The 21868-nt window shown below is 41.2% G+C and overlaps 1 protein-coding gene and 1 pseudogene across 1 annotated transcript; both read left to right on the forward strand.

The window, feature by feature from the left end:
• Positions 1–21868, forward strand: part of LOC140949787 (uncharacterized) — a 181326-nt pseudogene that overhangs the window by 56661 nt on the left and 102797 nt on the right.
• LOC140949796 (uncharacterized) lies at positions 8822–10620 on the forward strand. Its single transcript, XM_073398928.1, has 3 exons — positions 8822–9290; positions 9924–10136; positions 10401–10620. The coding sequence occupies exons 1-3, from the start codon at positions 9119–9121 to the stop codon at positions 10532–10534; spliced, it is 519 nt and encodes a 172-aa protein (XP_073255029.1). The 5' UTR covers positions 8822–9118; the 3' UTR covers positions 10535–10620.

The raw sequence follows: 21868 nt of genomic DNA on the forward strand, positions 1-21868 counted from the left end.
ACATTTGGGCAGTGGGGTCGTTTGGTCCAAACGCGAGCCGTAGAGTCGGTCCCACACGTCCGGGACCGTTTTGGGGGTGACTTGATGCGGGGCCATCCCAATACTGCGATGCTGGGTGTGATTGTAGGTATGAATCAAGGGTTGTAACACGTCCACGTACCGTAACGTATTGTGAGCGGTGAAATAACGGTACATGCGTTGTTTCAACGTGCGATGCCATCGTTCCACCACGGAGGCCTTGCTATCCCCAAACGTGTAAAAATGATGCCACCCCTGTTGTTTGAACCAGGCTTGCACCTTTTTATTCAAAAATTCTTTGCCTTGATCCGTCTGCACGCGGAGCGGTCGTCGCGGCGAGGCTTGTCGACGAATCCTTTCCAACCCTCGGATCATTTCCGTGCTGCTTTTGGATTTGATGGGGACGGCCCAGGCATACTTGGACAGGACGTCGATCACCGTCAACAAATAGTTGTTCCCCTGATTCCATCGACGGAGTTTTTGCATGTCGACCAAATCCATCTGCCATTGTTCGTCTCGGTCAAAGACCAACGTGGGTGCGGTGGGAAACCGCGTCCGTCGGGGTTTGTGGAGGGTATAACTCAACACCGATTGGAGAATCCGTTGCGCTTGCGGGGTTTTCAATTTATGGGCTTGGGCAAAGGGTTGGACCCCGCCCAAGGCCCCGGGTTGCTGGGGATCTTCGTAAGCGCGTGGCAACGACATCAAGACACTGACACACGATCCTAGCCAATCTCTGTCTTTAATAGTTTTTTTCACACACCTACATGATTTTTTTTCAAAACAACCCCGTGCTACCAAAGTTCTTATGCAAATGGCGCCTGCTCTCAAAGGCTCGCTCCTGGGCTTTGGCGGCTTCTCCAAACTGATTGAACCACGGCCTATTCCTCTCCACAAAGTTCATCTCCCAGGGTGGGGTTGTCTCCATCTCATGACCTTTTCCTTTCAAAAGGGGGATAGGTAGAACCTCTCTGGTTTGGATCTCAGGGTTTTTCAGCAGGGGGACTGCAGGAATGCCCCATGGTCTTACGGGCGCCTTCCCATTGTCATTGACCCATCGTCTCAGTGTGGGTTGCGTTGGTTCTCGGGGGCACCACAGCGGGCCATGGAGCCATTGAAAGTAGCCACAGGGGTCTTGTCCTGGGAGAAAGCTCCCACAACTGAAAAACACTTTCTGGTAATTCTTGCTGGTCCGGCTCAATTTCATCCTAGGGACCAACCCACATTTGCACTTAAGCTCCCCTCGTTGCACTCGGGCACGGACTTGAGGGTGCGTGTCTTCTTTCAATTTCTCCATCATCACTTCCCGACTCTCTTCAAACAAATACACGGGACATCCTTTTTGGGGGCACTTGAACCTCAATTGGCCAAATTGGGTGTGGGGGTTGACGCAATAGATGTATTCACAAGGATGAAAGGGGCACGTTTCATACAGGAGCTCGTTCAACTGGGTCTCCATCTGGTCGAGGTGATGTTCTTCCTGGGCAGGATCCGTCTGACACGTCCCTTCCTCTAGACACTCTTCCTCATAATCTTTTAGGGTGCCCTTCATCAAGTCGTTCACTGAGGGGTCAGGTGAGACGATGGGGGAAGGTGTGGGTGGTGGGTCTGCTCGGGGTAGGGCGTTCAGGGCCATCACGAGTTTACTGGTGGGGTTCGGTTCTACTTTCCTTTCTAGGGCTTGCGCTTGATATGCCTCCGCTTCAGTTTGGAGCAAACCGATCATCTCGCGTTCACGAGTGGTTGGCGCTGGGGCTTCCTTTTCCCCCTTGGGTTTCTTACTACTACTCACTCGGCGTCGTTTGCGTCCTGAGGGCACCGCGGCAGGTTGAGTGGCTTGACGTTCCATGTCTGGGCGGAATGACGCTGGGTGCACGTCTGACCTGCCTTTTATAGCCCATGTCCCTGCGTCTCGTGATCCTCATACGATCTTTTTTCCACCAATCCTGACTCAGCCTTTGAAACTCGTGAGGGTGGTGTGATCGGAGGGTCCACCAATCAGAGCCTACGCCTTCCGCTATAATACCAGAGGTGGCACGACGGTCATCTCATTCATCACAGTGCTCTCCCATCCAAGGTAAGCGATCATGGTGCTCCACAAAGTGGGTCTCTTGGTGTTGTCTCACCCTAAAACACGGTGTTTCATTTTTTTTCGATAGACCATGCCGCTGACTATTTACACGGGCGGTGCTAAAGGCGTGGACACGCATGTGGAACGATTATGTCAGTTGTATGGGCATGCGTGTGTGGTCCTCATCCCGCCCTGTCACCCTCGAGCCAAGTCTCTCGCGCCCTTGACCCAATCGGAGTTGGATGCCGCCACCCCCACCGTGACCCAGGCCGCGTTTCGATTGGGTCGACAAGTGCATCATCCCATCAGTCTCCAGTATATCCAGCGGAATGTTCACGTGATCCAGCCGGCGTCTTTAGTCTTGGCCGTGGGCTATTTTGACGAGTGTCGCAAGCATCTATTGGGTGGGACAGGCTGGAGTGTGGTCATGGCCCAGCTCTTAGGCAAACCCCTCTATGTGTTTGATGTGGATCGGGAAGAATGGTTATGGTGGAATCCCACCCTAGGTCAATATCAACCATATGAAGGCATGACCGAGGACAGTATCGCGCTCCCCACCCTCCAAGACAAGACCGCCATTGTAGGCACGCGGGAAGAAGACCAGGCGATCTATCCCACCCTGGAGGCTTTATTTAAACGTACATGAACATTAAACAGAAAACACGGTTCAGACCATATCACTTGTTTTTTAATGAATATCAACGACAATAAAATTCATGGCTGACATGGTATTCATAATCAAGTCCAAGCGTCTCATGACTTTGTCCACCGTATCGTACGAGGCCTTCCTCCTGCCAATCATGACGGGGAGTCTTCCAAGGGGACACTTGGGGATCTGATGTTTGAAGGTGTCAATGACAAAGGCAATGCCCTCATTCATCAAGCGGTCGAGATTGGGGGGTTGACGTGCCATCTCCACCATCATGCCAATCTGAAATCCTGACATAAAAGACCATTCAGTCTACCAAACAAAACCAAAAAACAACAACAACAACACCGTTCCCCTTACCGATAACCGGTGATCCATGAGGCGGTGGCAGTGGTGGCAGCCATTTTCCCTAGGGGCGTGCAACCGCACCACTACTTGGTTCCACCAACGGTCCTCGCCCAGATGTTGTGGGAAACCTGTGATGTCGCATTTGGGTAGACCCTTCAACTCCTGTACCACCTTCTTTTGCTTGTCCATGGTGTAGAAGCAATGGACCCAAAACATGATCTTAATCTGCACCTCTAACGGCATCACGCGGCCAAACGGTTTGTTCTGGGGATCGACCAACCCTCGGCAGTCCATCTTGACAGCGCAAAACTCAGGCAACTGACCTCTCTACGCGGTGTTCCCCTTGTTTATCCTCCGGTATCCACCAATCACACACTCGCGCTAGACCCCCTGGTCCAGGGATGAAAAGGTGTACCCATGGGGGGTACCCCCTAGAGTCTCCTCTCGTTCATACTATCCCCACGTGATGGCTCTCCACCAATCAGATCCCTGAGTGGAGTCTCTAAATCACGTTGCGCGCCCTGTGTGGGTTCATTCCAGTTTGTTCAGTTGTGCTGGTCAAAATGGTGAGCTCGCTCCAATCGATTGTGTTGTACTCGGTGCCAATCGCCATATTATTTGAGATGTTAAAGATGTTGGACCGCCTCCCGATGGGCAAGGAATGTCTGCGCGCCCTCGTCAGACGTTGTACTCATGAGGAACTGAGGGATTGGGCGAAAACGCTGCCCTGGGACCACCCCGTTGCCCGGAAATTGGATCATGAGGTCCATCGCCGTCGCATGGCTGGTAAGTTTTATGGCTTTCATTTTTTTTTTTCGGGTGTGGGTCCCTTTTCCTTATACCTTTTTTTTGATTCATAGACGTGTTCAAGGGGCTTGAGTTTCTACGCACAGTGCTGTGGCCTGTCCACCTGTGCCTTTGCCCTCGACGAGCTCGACTCAATTGGGCCGCGCGGTTCTGGGTCCCAACCTGTTCGTGTTGATTTTCATTTTTTATTAGATTCTTGGGAGTTTGTGGAGAATCAGCCAGTGTGTCATATTTATCAGTGGGTCGCCCATCCCACTCATGGCGGGGTTTGCAATCATTGTGAACGGATGATGGATGGTTTAAGACTGGATGATATCATTGCTGGCAACCGGGAGGGGTCCCTCACCGAAGATGAAATAGTCGACTATGTGCAGAGTGGGGACCCCAACCATCGAGACTGGGACGATTGGCCGTTGCGCATGACATTTAGAATTAATTCGTTTCTCCGGCGCCAAGGTCCTGTGGGTGAACCAGATTTGGCTGCCCTGGGCTTTTTAGAGGATTAATTTTAACTAATTTTTTTTACAGGCACGCATTGCCTGTTACGTCATCACACGCAATGGATCCGCCCTTTGCAATCCGGTTTCTTCCGTACCAGTATTCCCATCTTGATTCGACTTTCCACCTCTTTGTAGGCTTTCATTATACGTTAAAACACTATGGAGGATGGATTAGACCCGTGCAATTGCGATGTCATTATAGTACTGTTCGATGTGTAATTAGTCTTCATGAAACGTTTTAGATGTGACTTCTACTATTGACGAATGGGGGTGGATCCTTGCCTTGCAACAACGATACCATATTCATAGTGTTCCACATCTCATTCAATTCTGTAATGACACTGCTTTCTAGGTGCGCATTTCTTCCTCAAGAACAACCACCGGCTCCGAGACGATATCAATTACTTACTCATGAGCTTACAGCATTATTATTAATTTCTTTTGTAGATTCGCATACCATTCTCAGTACCCACAGGGTTCATGGTACCTCCGCTGCATGGTGTTTCCTCGGCAGCATCGTGCAGTGGTACACTGGATCGGGGCTTTCTCTTCCGTTTCCGAGACCCATTAAATTACTCTGTTGTCGTTGTTATTTGAACTTTCGTCGTGCCAGCGACTTACACGTGCCCTGTTATTGGTGCGAGATGTTGCAAGTCATGGGCTACCCACCCCGTCCTTAAAAAACATGTCTTTTTTCGTTTTTCAGATTCTCATTTTGTCATGCGAGCCATTTATCTCCCTTTCCTTTTTCAGCCGTTGCCCAGGTGATGGACCAACATTCGAGGTCCCTCCAAAATCTGACGGGGCAATTATATTTTGTGTGTAAACGGTGCTGGATTTATTTACGGCACGTGTCCACCCTCCATGAACCCTGTCGGGGCTGTGCCATGATGGAGAGCATGGATTGGGAATTCTGAACACCCGGCAGGGGAAGGTCTGCATGGTGGCGCCACCCCTGCTGGATGTTCAAACTAAGACCTTAATTTTTTTCCAGTAACGCATTGGATCCTAGAGCATTTCAATTTTAACCAAGACTGGATTTTAATAGAATTGTTTTGTAGACAATCTTTCCCGGGCGTGACACCACGAGGGCGTCACACACGTCCCACTTTGTAATTAAGTCTTTTTTGTTTTTCCAGTCATTCATTGGACAGTAAGACACCGCCTCGTGCATACCAATGGTCGAGTTTTTCTTATTCAGTTTGCTTCTTGGCTCTAACCACCCTCCTTTTAATTCGTTTCAGTCACCCGTTATAATTTACGTTTCCATTTAATCAAACCGTGGTCAATGACAGGATTCAACCATTGCATTCTATGGCCTAATCCATTGCTCATGACTCCTTCAGCCAGGAAGCAAATACCATTTATTACATTTACCAATTAATGTCAAGGGCGTGACGTCACTCGGGCGTCACACACGTCCCGGATGTAACTTAGGGCATTCTCGAGACTTGTTTTTGTATTAAATGATGTTGACCTCTATACAGTGTGTTTTTGTTGACTTCCGGTGATACGAGGGGATTGGGGCTGAACTGCGCATGCGTCCCGCTTGTTACCAGGCTTTACGCGGTCATTAAAACTATGTGAAGAATGTGGATCAACCTCTTGTGTGTGCATGTTCTTTTCCCCATGGGGTCACGTGAATTGGATGCCCAAATAGGGGAGCTTGTGACGTCATTTTGGTCACATGGGCTAAATGCTTGATTCTGATTGGTTCACAACCATTTCTGCTGCATTCTGATTGGTCGGGACCTAGTGGAGCCCTATTCACTACTGAGGATTAACATTCAATGATTTTAAGACCGCTTAGGAAACTCTTTAATTCAGTTTCAATTTACGTATTGGTGTCAGTGGAGTCATATCACGAGAATTTCAAGGTAAGCCTACAGGTAGTGTTTTTGTGGAAGTAAATTAAAAACTAAGCTACATTTCTTTTTGTGCAATAGATATTGACGAGTGTTCAAACAACACCGATAACTGTGATGCCAATGCCTTTTGTAACAATACCATTGGGTCCCACAACTGCACATGTAATCCTGGATACACCGGAAATGGAACATGGTGCACTGGTAAAATAAGGCACCTTCTTACTTCTCAGATATTTTTAAAATAACATTAAAGGTGGATTTAAGTCAACTGTAGCTTCTTGAACAGATTTGGTGTGCCGTTACTATACAATGCAACTTATAAAACAAACCTGCGAAAGTGCAGTAGCGATAGTAAGTCAGTCTTTCAGTCAGTCAGTCTGTCTGCCTGTATACCTGCCTGTCTGTCTGTCTGTCTGTCTGTCTGTCTGCCTTTCTCTCAGTCAGTTAGTCGGTCTGTCTGTCCGTATGCTTGTCCGTCTGTCAGTCCTTCATTCCGTCCGTCTGTCTGCCTGCCTATTTGTCAGTCTGTGTGTCTCTCGGTCTATCAGGTCAGCTCTGGCTCGATCGATCTGCTTACTTCCTCATTGCCTGAAGATAAGTTCGTTTTCTTTGCCCGTTCTTCCTCTTTCCCGTTCTTTATCTCTAGGTCTCTGACTGTCCGTAAAAAGGCCAACTCTGTTTGTCGTTGGTTAAAATTTCTTCTATTCATTTTTTTTGAAAGGTCATAAATCTTGTGCAATAATCTTTCTTAATACTAAAAGCACATTTCTAGTGAGTTTATTACCTCATTCATGAAGTATTGTATGTTCTTGAATATTTCGGATATCGATGAATGTGCAACCAATAACCATTTATGTCATTACAACGCGACATGTAATAACACCATTGGTTCTCATAACTGTACATGTAATTCAGGATACACAGGAAATGGACAAAATTGTACGGGTAAATATTAGGCGATTTTTTTTTTTTTTGAAAAATATTTTTGTAGGTGACATGTCAGTGGAAATAGGTATTTATAAGAAAGACTTATGTTAACGTACATCTTATTATCGGAGGAAATGAGGTTCGTACTGTTGGTTAGCTCTTTAGCCCTATGAATCGAGGGTGACCAGGGGAAAGGCAAGTCCGATAATGAACAAGACGAGAAAGGAAAAAAGTGGATGATATATTGAGTTGCTCTGGTACGACTGGTGGTAATCCTGAAGATCAAGGACGTGAACAAATAATTCGATTATTGGACTAAAATATTCTCCAGGGGAATATGTAATTAGTAGTATACCGTTCAAAGAGACGGTGACGATTTAAATGTATTGCAGTTTGAATCTTTTGAGCACTTCCATTAGCTAGAGAATTATCAGACTAGTCATAACTAGCCTCAGTTGGGGGTAAAATAGAACTGAATTTTTGGATTAAGTGATTAAAATGACTTAACTGTGCACCATATGCAGAAAAGAAAACAAATTCTGTGGTCATTCGTTTGCTCACTGTGCTGAGGTCGCAAATAAAGACCAATAACAGCTAATGTATTACTCAATACAATGTAAAGATACCAATGGATATTATACTGATATTACAGACTTAGGCACTTTTTCTGAGTTATGTCAAGATAACGAGTCTTAATTGTCAACTAAATTATATTATGAACTAGTGACATAGCAAAATAGGTCAAGTTGAAAGAGCATGTACAAGTTAAGTTAAATAAGAGAAAGTTTCTTCAAACAGAATCGTTCAATATTTTCGAATTTCGGTTGTTCATACGGGACTGACGCACTAGGTTGAATTTCAACTTGTCTTAATAGTTTTACCACCTATCCATACATGTGCAATTTGCTACTTTACCAAATCAAAAATGGTGTCTGCTAACTGAATTTCCACGCATCCCTGTAGACACGCCTTTAAGGTACAAAATACGGACGTTCATGGTTGCTCACCGTGCCTGTCAAATTGACCATACCAGCTAGCTAAAAATTGAACTCGATTCTGACGATCAAATTTTGAAACGCTATTCGCCCAAATTTTCTCAGTGCCGTTTAAACGTAGCCAAAGGCTTCGCTCAAGAATTCAAGTTAGAGCTGACTCAGTGAAAAAAAACTATGATCCCTACCTGTTTGTCTGCTTGATTAGATATTTCATTCTCGTGTTCATCAGGCTAGGTGCTTGTGTGTTTATGCTTCCCTTCACCAAAAACCATTTCTACGGACTCACTGAATTCCAGATCTCGATTTGTGAATGTAGCGAGCTGCAACTTGGTGATTAAGTCATTTGGTTTGCTTATCCACCACATTCACCACTCAAAATTCACCGTGCTGTACCCTTGTACTTGCCAGAATATCTGAAGTCTTGCTTATGGTACAGCACAAACATGTACTATGAATGGTCTGGGTGGAAAGATGTGTGATATTGGTAATCATTGTGTGCATGTAATCTTAAGCAAATTCAAATGTGTTCATATTCTTTTCATTTTCTGTGCAGATACTGGGGCCTATACAATTAAATTGTTTGTATCAACCTACTTTTTTTTGGGGGGCGGGGGGGGATTTATGAATGTAGGACAGCGCTAACAATAGCATGATAAGAAGGCAAACCACAAATCATAACACAATGTGGACGTGAGTCTTCATGTCTTCTAAACCTCACTTTTTATTAGATCTTGGTGACATGCACCTCTGCTGTTTTTTGGGCTGTGGGAACATTGTTTCTTGTTCATTGTATTTGTTCTATTGTTTCTCCCAGCCAATGTCCAACCTCCATTTTCATTATTCTCGAATGCTTCTCCTCATCATTAACAAATATTTACTACAGTTAATGTCCTTTTCACTAGGATGTAGTGAAAGAAGTTGGGGACATCGTCGATATGGTCGTCCCCATAGATTTTAAGCGGGTGGTGACCATATTCAATGTCATCATAATATGCCCTGTCAGAGCTTCTAACCTTGTAGCAGAAGCGCTGACAACATCTGGAGCTGCCAAGTCTCAGCAAGGCTTCATAGTTAATACAAACAAGAAAAGAGAATCAAGAGCAAAAGGTAAATGAATTGAATGAACGATTCAATCGTTGTTCAGTTATTAGTCTTGAGCATTGAAGGGTTAAAGACACTGTTTTAAACCCTTTATTAATACGCAAGAAGTCTCCCATTGTCAAGTAAAATCGTCTGACATCAGCCAGAGTTACATCAGTCAAGTCACTATTGGGAATTAAGGGGTTTGAAGGGTGTCATACTCTTGTTTGTATATATACTCTGCACAGGAACTTTAGAATATGACATAAAGTTTTTAAGTGCCATACTGTAACTGGCTCACTTAGATACTCACCAGTAACTATTACTGCTCTGTTTTGAGATTGAGAGTCGAATTTAATTTCAAATGCAAAGTTTATTCGGTAACAATTAACTAATTATATAATACCGGTAGTTTCAATTTTCTTTTGAAAATATCCTGCTAGATAAAGAGGATTGTCATTGATGTAAGACATACTGCCACCAACAGTAAAATGAGCTTGATTTTTTATGGTACTGGTATTACAGCTGTAGTTACAATCATGGAGCACCGAATTCATTTTGTTGTAACCGAAAGGATTCCAACCCTAAATCTATGTCATGAAAGAATAAGGCATTGTGTATTGAAAAGTGAGTTAATTGTTGCATTAATTTGTCTTTCAGGCCTTCTCATGACTGAGGTGGTAGATGCGTTTGTTGTGGGGCACTGGGCAGTGGCGAGAAAAATGATGGACCGACATGTGTACAGGTGCACAACAAATGTGCTTCTAATGGAAAATGAGGAAGCTGGGAAACAGCCAAAGGAGGTGTATGAACAACTTCTTGGAACGTTTTCTAAGGAGGGGGATCTGATCCTGGACATTGGCAGTGGAAATGGTAAAGATGGTTTTTGTTTTATTGTGTGACAACCACAACACCACTGGAAACCCTTTACTGACTGCCCATTCTTTGATTTGGCATCAAGCACAGGCAAATGGTTTCAGGAAATGCTTTGAAATTGTATTGTTTAAGTAAAGTGGCAAAGTATTGGTTGCAAGAATGCAGTATGGAAACCAACATTAATCATGAGTTCTTGCATGAGTTGGCTTCAACCCTTACAAAAGATATTCACATCAGTGTTTCTCATTATCTCATTTTCAGGAAATGGATTGCTGGCTGGATTGAGAATAAAAAGGCCGTCCGTTTATATTGACCAATGGACGGAGGAGAATGCCCAGTGGCATCTTATTGAGGATATAAAAGTTCAGTCTCAACGTAATGATGACTCCCAGTAGTTGGGTCTTTTGAAAATCACATTTCTTTTTTTTAACTTTTTAATTTTGATCTGTTAAGATTGTAAATTCCTTTATAAGTCAATAAACGTTGTTTCTCTTTTAAGTTGCTTGGGAATCAGAAATTCTGATTACTTTAACAACCATGAACAGATAACCGTTTTTGCCCCTTGCCGTGATGGGGGATCAGAAATTCTGAATCCTTGTGGAATCATAAATAGACAGCTGTTTCTATCCTGTAACCTGATCGGGGGGATCAGAAATTCTGAATACTTTTACAACCATGAAGATATAGCCGTTTTTGTTCCTTGCCGTGATTGGGGATCAGAAATTCTGAATCCTTGTGAAATTCAGTATAAATAGATTACAGTTATGGCCCGGGGTTCAGAAATTCTAAATCTCACTAAGAAAGAAAGCGCAATTGGTGCATGATCTCTTTTACGTGAAATTGAAGAATTTGGTGGAATTGGAAAATTGGATGTTTTGTTTCTCGAGGACTCAACTGGACATTTTTTTCTTCTCCTTCTAATTAGTGAAAGCCTTTCGGAAACTCAAACTTTTTCAGCCTCAAGTACCAATTCTCTTCTGAATTTTACCAAATTGGAACACCACATTATAGTTTGGAAGGCGTTAAAGTGAATCTACTGTTCAAAAAGGTGTTAACATTGTGCTTCTTGGTTTGCTAATCTTTAACAACTATATAAGGGACTCTTGGAAATCGCTTAATTTGCTTAAGTCATCAATAGGCATGTATACCGACGATTCAATCATCTACTTCTCTGACTCCAGCGCAGAAATCATCAAGCAGGTTCTAGAAAACGATCTAAACAATAAAATGGACGCTGTCTGTTACTAGACAGAAACACTGTTCAGACCATAGAATACAACTTTACTGGAAAGAAATTGACAGAGTATCGAGCAAGTTTTGTTACTTAGGGGTTACACTTGATGAGAATCTCTCATAGAACGAGCATATAGAATATTAATTGATTTGTAACAAAGTGAGCAAGCGTCTCGGCCTGCTGTCCCGCATACGACCTTACCTTACCCTAAAAGCTGCTAAATGCGTTTATAATTGTTTAGTACAGCCGATTTTTGATTGCACTGATATGGTATGGGGTGTACGGTGGCCCAGAAGGGTCACACATGCAAATTAAAAATGTTGCTGCAAACTAAAAATTTTACCTGCAAATTAAAAATAGGACATGCAAATTAAAAATTGTACATGCAAACTAAAAATATTACAAACATGAAACATGAATGGGCCGACGGCTGTAAGGCCAGGTCGCACGGCTCGGACCAGGTCCTCTTCACTCATACTGCGCGCTCAGGACTTTTCATTTTTAATTTGCATCAATATGTTTTCTATTTTCAATTTGCACCACAATTTTTATTTTGCATGTACTTTATTTAATTTGCAGGTAATATTTTTAGTTTGCATGTACAATTTTTAATTTGCATGTACTATTTTTAATTTGCAGCAACATTTTTAATTTGCATGTGTGACCCTTCTGGGCCACCGTAGGGGTGGGCTGTCAATTGGATGCAGCAACAACTTGCAACGTCTACAAAACAGGGCAGCACACATAATACATAGAAAGGCAACGACAGAAGAATCATTCAAAATGTTACGGTGAGTGGATTTGGAAACACAAAGGAAAGTTAAATGTCTAAATAAATAAGTTCCTCCATATTTATCGGATTATTTTATTAGAAATCGCACTATTCACACTTACAAGACAAGACAAAGAAACGACATTCATCTACCGAGCCCGATAAGTTTACGCTAGGAAAAAACACAGTTACATTTTCAGGGGCGGTTCTTTTTAATAATTACCGACATCAATAAAAGAAGCTACGTCGCTTTTCATTTTTAAGAAACTTTCTTAGATTTCATTTTAGCTTTTCTTATTGATATAATACTTAGGTAACTTCGATAGCTCTCTTATTTGTTTTGTGATTTTTATGAAGATATGTAATTTCCCTTTTATTCACTTTTTAAAATCGTCATTTTAAAATTTTATCGTATAGTCGTTATTTACGCAGGGGCCCTTTTGATACCAGCCAATGGCTGATAAGGCTACCCTTCCTAAATAAAGTCGACTTCTTGACTTGACTTAGGGCAAGGGACTGTGCAATAATTACCTGGACGGGGGTTGGAAACTTAGAGGGGTGGGGGGCATAGAAGAAAATGACAACAAGAGAGAGAGGGGGGTTGAATGTAAAATTTAATGCATACAGGGGGGGAGGCATTACTTTTTTATTCCTTTTTGCAAACTAGAAAAGTAGTGGAAGAGTTATTAGAGTTCAAATATAAATACTAACATTGGAATAAAACTGACAAATTTATCAACTCTAAGGTGTTCTGATCTATGAACTGTTGTTTTCCTATCTGTCATGCAGTAGGAAAGGAATGCCTCTGTTATATATGTTAAAACAGTGCTACTTTATTTGCACTAGGATTTAATAAAACAGGAAACTTTAATTAAAAGTTGCAAAAGTAGCACTATAATGTTATTCAATGAAAAAGAAAGATGCCAGTGTTAGCACACATGGCGTCATAATTTAGCAGAATGAGAAACCCAACAGTTGAAATTTTAATAACAATATAAAATTTAAAGTATGGTAAATAAAACACATGATGATTAAATTAAGCTTCAAAAAAAAGCTCAATCAGACAGGAATTCCTGAATGGTAAACTAGGTAAGAGGGAACCAATGGGAGGAGACTTCTTTTCAAGGGGGGGGGGGGGGGGGGTGGGGGTAGCCTTAATATTATCATTATGTGAGGGGGGTTTGAAATTAATATTTGCTTAAAGGGTAGGGGGGTATGACTTAGTTTTGGGGCATATTTCACCCATTTCCCAACCCCCCTCCCCCCCCCCCTCCAGGTAATTATTGCACAGTCCCTAATTACGTGAAGTAATACTGGGGAAATAAATGTACAAGCATTCTTTTTAGATCCACTTGTACACCGTACTTTTAATGTTCTTTTGGTTGCTATTTCTTGAATTAGCAATAACCAGGTATGTATGACCCTTGTATTCAAATGACGTCATATCAATGGCTCCAAGGGTCGAAAGCTCTTGATATTTTGTGAACTGGCCAAGGGCGGAGAAGCGATACAACACCGTCTTTGTTGTGCGTCGATCAGCCACACCCAGAAAAGTTTGACCGCACATAGCAAAGGGATGCAGGGCCCTGCCCCTAGAAGTATGGATAGTCTTAAATTGGACAAACTGATTTCCATTCCACTTGTTAATGTATGACTCTGGCTGAGAGGCAATGGCGAGAAACACATCATCATTAATGTAAAAGGACTTTATATCCATAGCTCTATGCTTTTGAAGGTCTTGCAGTTTGACGAAGTGCATCCGTTCTCTCTTATAAACTACTGACGATGCCGACGTGACTTCGTTTGCAAAGGCAATGTAGCTTTCATTGTTAATTACGAACGCAGCACTTGCACGACCTCCCTCTGTCGCTATCTCCTGAAACGTTTCAAACGTGTTGTTTCTCCACTTGTATATGACTGAGTTGAAACTGTACGTAACACCATCATAGAGATTGGATACGGTAAGAAAAGGTTCTTTCGCTATTGTAAAAAAATTAAAGCTGACTCCGCCTATCGTTGAAAGGTATTGAAAGGCAACAAACAATGTTCCATTCCAAAGATAAATAACTGAGTTTAGTCTGTGCGTAGTTCCGTTATAATCATTAGCAACAGCAAGATAATGTTCGCCAGAAATTGTAAAATATTCCACGTCATGCCCTCCATGTGTGCCTATGGTCTGGTAAAGAAAGAATTTTCCAGTCAAATCGTTGAACTTGTAGATAAAAGAATCTGTGTTGTATTTTCCGGCGGTGTCACTTTCATAGTTGGCAAACGCTAGAAAAAGACTTCCATTAATGGTGAAATGTTCCACGGCGTGAGCTCCTCTGGTTGGTAAATCTTGGTATTTTTCAAAGTAACAACTAGAACAATCTGGAAAGGAAAACAAAAACATAAAATTCACGAGTACTCGAGATACCTACGCCGCAAAAATTCATGAAAAAAGTAGAAAGAAAAAAAAAACTTAATTCCGCGAATTTGGCAAGATAGTTTTTCGCGGGGTTTTATTTGCGCGATTTCAACAGGCAAATATGAAAAAAGGCCATTAAATTTCGCGATTAAAGCATTCTCAAATTGATTTTATTTTTCAAAAAGGCTGAACTTTTTAAAATTTCTAGATAAACTGGAACAAGCAATGCGTGAAATCTTTGCAATTAACGTTATTTCACAACTGAAGATACAAAATGGAACTTACCAGTAAAACCAATCAACAATTTGTGTATTTGTTGAGCATAATGTATTTGCTGTTGCTAAATTGTTAATATTTTTTGTATGTTTTGAATTTTCTACACAGGTTTTAAATTTCGCGTGGTTATATTCGCGGGTCTTTAATTTAGCGATTTTTTTACAATCGCTAAAAACGCGAAATTAACTACCAATTAGGTAGTATAATCGTTCACTTAACGAGGGGGTAACACGTCGAACTTATCATGAGACGAAGTAAATTACGATTTGGGTGGACCTTAAGTTCGACTGCTGAGTCAAACGTCGAACTGACTTGAGCGTCGAACTTAATTAGAATAGAAACCATAATGCGCGAAACGGTTTTACAGTCAACGGTGAAACGCCGCTTTCTTATTTATTATTTATATCACATAATAAGGGGGTCCTATTCACAAGCCTTATTGGATTCCTTGGGCTCCCTTGCCTCATCTTCTTTTAAACTTTATACGTATATGTTTGTTTGTATGGTAAAATGATAATAAACAATAAACAATAAACAGCTCATAAGGTGCAGTTACACACACTTTTGTAAAAGACATTTCTCCCGGTAAAGAAAGCCGTGGCTTGGTAAAGGATCGGGTCATTTCGCGTGAAAAAAAAAAGAAGTAAATGGAACTACGCTCGCATCCTAAGGACTGTTGTAACTCAATTACTACTAGGGGTCATTTTTTATGCATTGCTACGTAGAGTGTCTGTTATTTAGAATACTGTGGCGATCAACTGAAGAGGGAGTCGTTTGACGAAACTAGTTTTGTGAATCGCTATGTAAATTTAATAGTGTGTTGAAAGTGAAAACAAATTAGTTCTTTTTCCTTTTGTTTACTGAAATAATGTTAAGTAACGCTTTCTTGGCTTCGGCAAACAATATTTCACAGAATTGATCCCAGTTTGTTTTGCAGTTTAATTTATGTGATTAAGTTGGCAAATTACGGGTTCAGGAAGGACAGATTCTCACCAAAACCGGCAGACTAACAATTTGGGGAACTGAAAATCCACTGCCAATTTCAGTATTCACCTATTACTCTTCCTAGATAGAACTCTCCTCCTCCTGGGAAGTTAACCAGCCGATATTCCGTAGGAAAGAATGACGATAAAGTGGGCAACAAAACTAAGAAAGAGAACAAGAAAGAAGGATCGAAATAGATTTGCCGAAAAAGGTCTAATTTTTGGCTCAAGCGCACAACAGGCACTAAAAACAAAAACAAGATTGATTCGTTTACATCCCAAAAATATTTCCCATTTCCCATTCCATTTCGATTCTATGCTAATTTGTGGAAAACCAGTCCAACTACTAAGATTCTGTATTGTAAGGGTTAAACTTTGTTTACCGTAATCGCAGTCAGGAACATGGCAGGATCTTATGTTCAGTTTATAATTTTAATGCGTAATTTTGGTAAATTTGAATCTGGTATGTTAGTCCTGATTATTTGGCAAAGGCATATAGCTATTTGTTTTAGTCTTGGCCTAAGATTTCATTGTTTGCATACCATCTTGAGTACGTGCATATTTTTGGGTAAATATCGTTCCTACATCTGGCTCAACAAACTACTTAAAAATTCCCTCACAGAATAAAATATTGTACAACAAAGAAACAGAAAACACGTTCGCCGGGAGTCGAACCTCGTTCTTCTGCACGTGCAAGCAACTCCTTGAACACTGCACTACTGTGCCACTCAGTTTTTGGCGAAGTGAATTTGTTTTTTTAAAACCATTTTTCTCTGCCATAGACGCTGTTTGAAAAAAATAGCTTAAGCTCGTATATCAAAGCTATTTCGCATTATTATTTTGGGTTCAAAGGACCGATCGTTGTAGAAAATCAATCAAACAAGCTGTACTGAATTTAGTGGAGAATTGAGAAATAAACAGAACCCCGCACTCGAAGGGATTGATGAGAAGTACGGTCGATTTAATTAGCAAAGAAGAAACGGAATATAGACGTGGCTGACTTCTGAATCGAACCTCCTATTCTGGAGACTAGACGTTGCCAATTTCATGCTTTTGCTGGTCCCGTAAACAGGGCCCGCGACACAAATTTTAAAAACAAAATTACACAATTTCGGACACAAAATACCACGACGGTTTACGCAAGCAGATACAACAAAGTCCACGCACTTATGATCTATTTGCCTAGTTTTTAACCTTTTCCCCAACCTTTCTGGTTCGAATGACCATAGTGTCCCTTGCAAATTTGCGCAAGCAACCCGACTGGCACTCGGCCGTTAGTATGCCTCGCGTGTCTCCCTCGCGCGCGCCCGTTCTCTACGCAGGCTAGTGACGTCACAATGGCAGTGATGAATCGGTCACAGACAAACACATGAAAACAATAGAGATGGCCCCTCCCTCCAGGTCATTCCTTTTTCAATATTTCACTGAAAAATAAACATATCTAAATAGCTTTATAAAGAATATTCTTAATAAAAAGATATGGGTGGTTTTCGCTCCATCACTTCCCTACCCCACAGTACTTTTTGCATCCGTCTAAGAAATTGCTCCCGCCGTCGTGATCAGCTTGCGCATGGAGGAAGAACAATCAATGTATCGTTTGAAGAGTTGAAAGTAAAAGACACTTTCTTTGCGCGTGAATTGTCAAGGCAGAAAGGCCTAGAAAAACTCTGCGAGATATTTGAAAGCTAATATAAATTTTGCGTATTGTACGATCAATATACGACAATCTGACAATCTGGTCAATTCGACAATTCATGCAACGGTTCCATCATGATAAAAAAATAATCATGTAAAGCGCGTCGGTTGTTTGTTAATATACTTTACTAAACATCTTTGAAAATAAGAAAGGTATTATTTAGACTTTAAGAGGCGGTTCGTGTAAGAACCGACCACTCGAATTTCCGCGGAAAACAGAATTCCTTCATTTTTTTTCTGCGACATAATTAGTCCATTCCATTAACAAAAATCGAATTTGTTTGGCTCATAGTGCTTTTTTTAGTGCTTTTTTAAAAAAAATTTGGCCGGCGATTTGCCTGGACGGTCCAAAGCTGTCATGATCGTCGTTTTGAAGGTCAAATTTAAGCGTTTTGTTCAAGGCTCGCAAAAATTTTGCTTTTATCTAAATAAGATAAAACAAAAGTATGATTTTAATTCATGCTTCCTTTATTCAAAAAAGGCAAAATATTTAAATTCTGACTTCATAAAAAGGAGTTATGATGTTTTGAAAATACCACGTAAAGAGTCCTTGAATAAAATGCGCGGTTATCCTAGTTTTAAAATGAGCTTTTTTCGAAAGTCTGTCGTTATCTGGAGTCTTGGTCACTATCGCTGTTCAGTAAAAGGGCTAGTGTATCCAAATCAAGAAAAACATTTTTGGGCACTGTTGATTCCGAAGCACAAGAGTTCGACAAAGTTGGGTAATATTTCACTGTAATCGTGCGTATGACGTAATTTAAGCAGTTTGGTGATTGCGAACTTTCCCACTGAAAATCAAACCGAGAGAGCAAATATATTAAAAAGTAGCTTTTATTGTTCAAGATGACCTGTGAATAACTAACAACTTGCCAAATGGTACACGAAAATAGAAGTTGTGAAGTTTAATAGCCGAAATTATCGATTCCGGCGTAAGTTGTCGTCTATTATAAGTTTACTTCTAAAAAGCTGTTTACAAAATTTCATTCAATTGAATTGGTCGTAGGTTTTCATGATCAACAAAGAAAGGAAAAGCTTTTCATTCAGGTTAAGCATATAAGTATTTGACGAAAGAGAGTTCTGTTCAAAAGAATTGCACATTTTATTAAAAACACTCGGTAGAATGCAGCCGAAATTCAAATCATCTGAAGAGTGTTACTTTCCCGTCACGCTGGCTACGCGTGAATGTCAAGTTATTTAGCTTGTCACGCGTACGTACTTTTTTAATACCGTTGACAAAAACATGTTCTTTTCTAATTCGACTTTTCAAAAAGGATAAAGGTCATAAAACGTCTTTTCAAGTTTTTGAAAAATAACTGTTTCCACGATTTTTTTGAATTCGAGGTTGGAAAACCCTGTTACTTTAATACTATAATAGCGGTTTGTGCGTTAATGCGGTTGGTTACAGACACAGCCGTCAAGAAATTCGGATGGGTTCGCTACAAGATTTTTTTTCTATCGCGAGAACTAAAAGGAATTTCAAAGTATTTCAACATGCCCTTGAGCATAGCAACGCTAAATGTTTCAAGTTTCTTCTCGTGTGAAAGGTCACATAAACAGTATGAATCATAGCAGATAGGATGCTTAGGACCAAGGTGGGTGGCCACCTCTTCCAGGACGGCTCGTCTCTCCTGCTCTTCCTCTTCTGCCTGTACGTCTTCACTGAGCGCTTTTCGATGTGCTTTGCTTCTTCGCGAAGCCGCTAGCCTCGAAAAAAATCCCTGCACTTGACCATTTGTGAGCCAATGTTTCCTTTCAAACATTCGACAACTATCTGGGATTCTTGCAGTTCGCATATCAGCTGCCACTTTTGCGGGATCTGCCTTGATGCCAGTTCTTTCTCCAAGGTCAAATTTCGTTGTTAGGTACTGTTTAACCTCGGTAGGAAAACGCACAGCTTCGTTTCGGGGATTGTGTAGAGCCCATCCAGTCTTTAAGTCACTGCACTGTGGGGATCTGCCTTTTTCATTCTTTTCGTGAAGCTGCTCTCTAACTACTACAGGCACGCTTCTGTTTTCTTCGTCCTTATCAACAGTACGAAATTTCTCCGCCCAGTCTCTTCTGAGCTTGTCATACACCGTATCTTTGTACAGACATCATTGACTCGAAGAGCTCCTCCCCCGTTACCTGGGGCAATTACATTACATACGTGCAAGCAGTCCTCTTTACCCTTTTTTACTACTTTCAACTGTTCCCCATCGCTTAAGTTTTGCAATGGAGTTTTTAGCTGATATTTAAGGGGCTCGCGTTCTACTTGTTCTTGTGTAACAAGACTCGCAATTGTATCCATCGCCTCGTTATACCTGCCGACTGCATCGGTTACCACGAGTGAAGTAAAAGAGGCCTCCTCTGACCCTGGAGTCCAGCATGGTGTTGTGGGATTCCAGAGAGCTGGCGTTGATTGCATGGTCTTTAAGAAATGGAGTCGAAGTGACCATGCGACCGATGGCTCCCACAGCAGCCTCTTTAGCAGGTCTGCGGAGAAAAGACATGGAAAGGCTGCTACTAAGTTGCCTTGCGATAGGATAACCTGACAGGACAACCGTGTGTATTTTTATAAAACAACAACCAAACGACTACCCTCCCGACAGTACCTTTGAAGGAGCACATCTCCCTCAGTTTCTTCAGGGTATAGCCAGTCTGATTTCCGATCTAATTCTTCACTGTGTTTCTTTCTGCACGTTGTGCAAATAGCTAGTAACAAAATGAAACAAAAAATAGTTTTGCAACAAGGAAAGACTTGTTAAAAATACTAGATTTACTACTAAGTTGATAGAAGAAGCTATATCTTTTTAGTAAAATCCAGCTAGTGGTCTATTATCAATGCTGCGTTCTGATTGGTTGAGCTACTACTAGGTTATATGTTATGGCCCACTAATAGCGAAAAGCGCCGGCTTTTTGGCGGCAAAAAAAAAATGATTTAAGTCTAGCTTCACGTAGCTAAATTTTTTTTTATTCTCGATATTTTTTACCAACTAGTTGGATTTTACTAAAACAATTATTCCTCTCGCCCTCATGGCCTCTGTCTTGGAAATTATATTATGTAGGCTATAGATCATCGACCAGATTTATGGATGACGCACAACAAAGAACTATTGCTAATGAACTACAAAAACCAAATTATGATCATTTGATATGTTATTTGTTTGGAAATGATTTTCTGGCTGCAGAATACCATCAAATACGGAATCGATCGTTTATCATTCAGAAAGTATATAGAATGGGACTTCCCCTCAGTCTATAGCTCGCTTTTAAGTAATTAGATTACGAACGAAAGTGTTTGGTTGAAATGTGAAGGAAGACAAAACTTTTTAATTCTGATATGTTAATTGTAAAATGAAAGAATTAAATAGTTATAGTTGCTAGTCTGATAGTACTTACGCGAGCCAACGGGAACGGCTTCTCCAAAGATATTTTTTATTTCGCTTGAAGTCTTGAAATTAATAACATGTGTTACGGCTATTAACATTTTCTTCCCGTGGTGTTTTGGATACTGGCAGGTCTTTGGAGCTTGCCAGTATTTTCCCAAAGTGTAGCGAGGACTGGACAAACCGTCGTATTCTTGATCTGATCATCAGTGAGTTCTAACAGACCTGCCCTTGCCAGTATCAGATCCATTTCACAAACATTTTCCCTTGAGAGGTGGTGATTCATATGGTGTGAACTGATGTCAGCGTTGCAACTATTCAAGCACACAAAATCTACACATCCTCGATTAATTCCACATTTTCCACCTGTTATTGCCGAAAAAGAACAAGATGCAGCCATTCTATCTGCGAAGGTTATCCCGGCAAAATGTAAATACGCTCTTCGTTTTGTTTCAAATTTGCATACGAAATTAAATTAAGTGAACAACGCCAGAAAATATTAACTTAAATTAAATAAAAAACTTGAAGAAACAGTAAACCAGCAAAACAGTTTTATTCTTAAAAGTAGCCAGTTTTTTTGTACTTTTTTTATTCTACCTCGTTAAGCCTGACAAGTAGTTTAAGTTTCGATAAAATAACATCCAACATGTTTTGCACTGCAAACTGAAATCTGAAATTGACATCCTCAGACACAACATAAATTATGTCGTCTGCACACAAAAACTTGTGGCTAGAAAATTCGGTACATTTTGGTAAACTATTTCTTTGCTGAATCGTGTCATAACTTTTGAGGTGGTAATTACAGAGTAAATCTATTCATAATGTATTTTAACTTTTTTACCGTTCTGGCCCCTTTATTTCAACGAAACTTCTTAACTGTTTAGCCACAACTTGACATAGCAACATTCACGGGAGCTGCTACTTTTTTTTTGTAATATCATCCCAATTTAAGGATAATATTAAGATATTCACTGTTTATCCCCAGCATTAAGTTAGT

This window comes from Porites lutea, chromosome 10, assembly GCF_958299795.1.
Source record: "Porites lutea chromosome 10, jaPorLute2.1, whole genome shotgun sequence".
NCBI classification, from domain to species: domain Eukaryota; kingdom Metazoa; phylum Cnidaria; class Anthozoa; order Scleractinia; family Poritidae; genus Porites; species Porites lutea.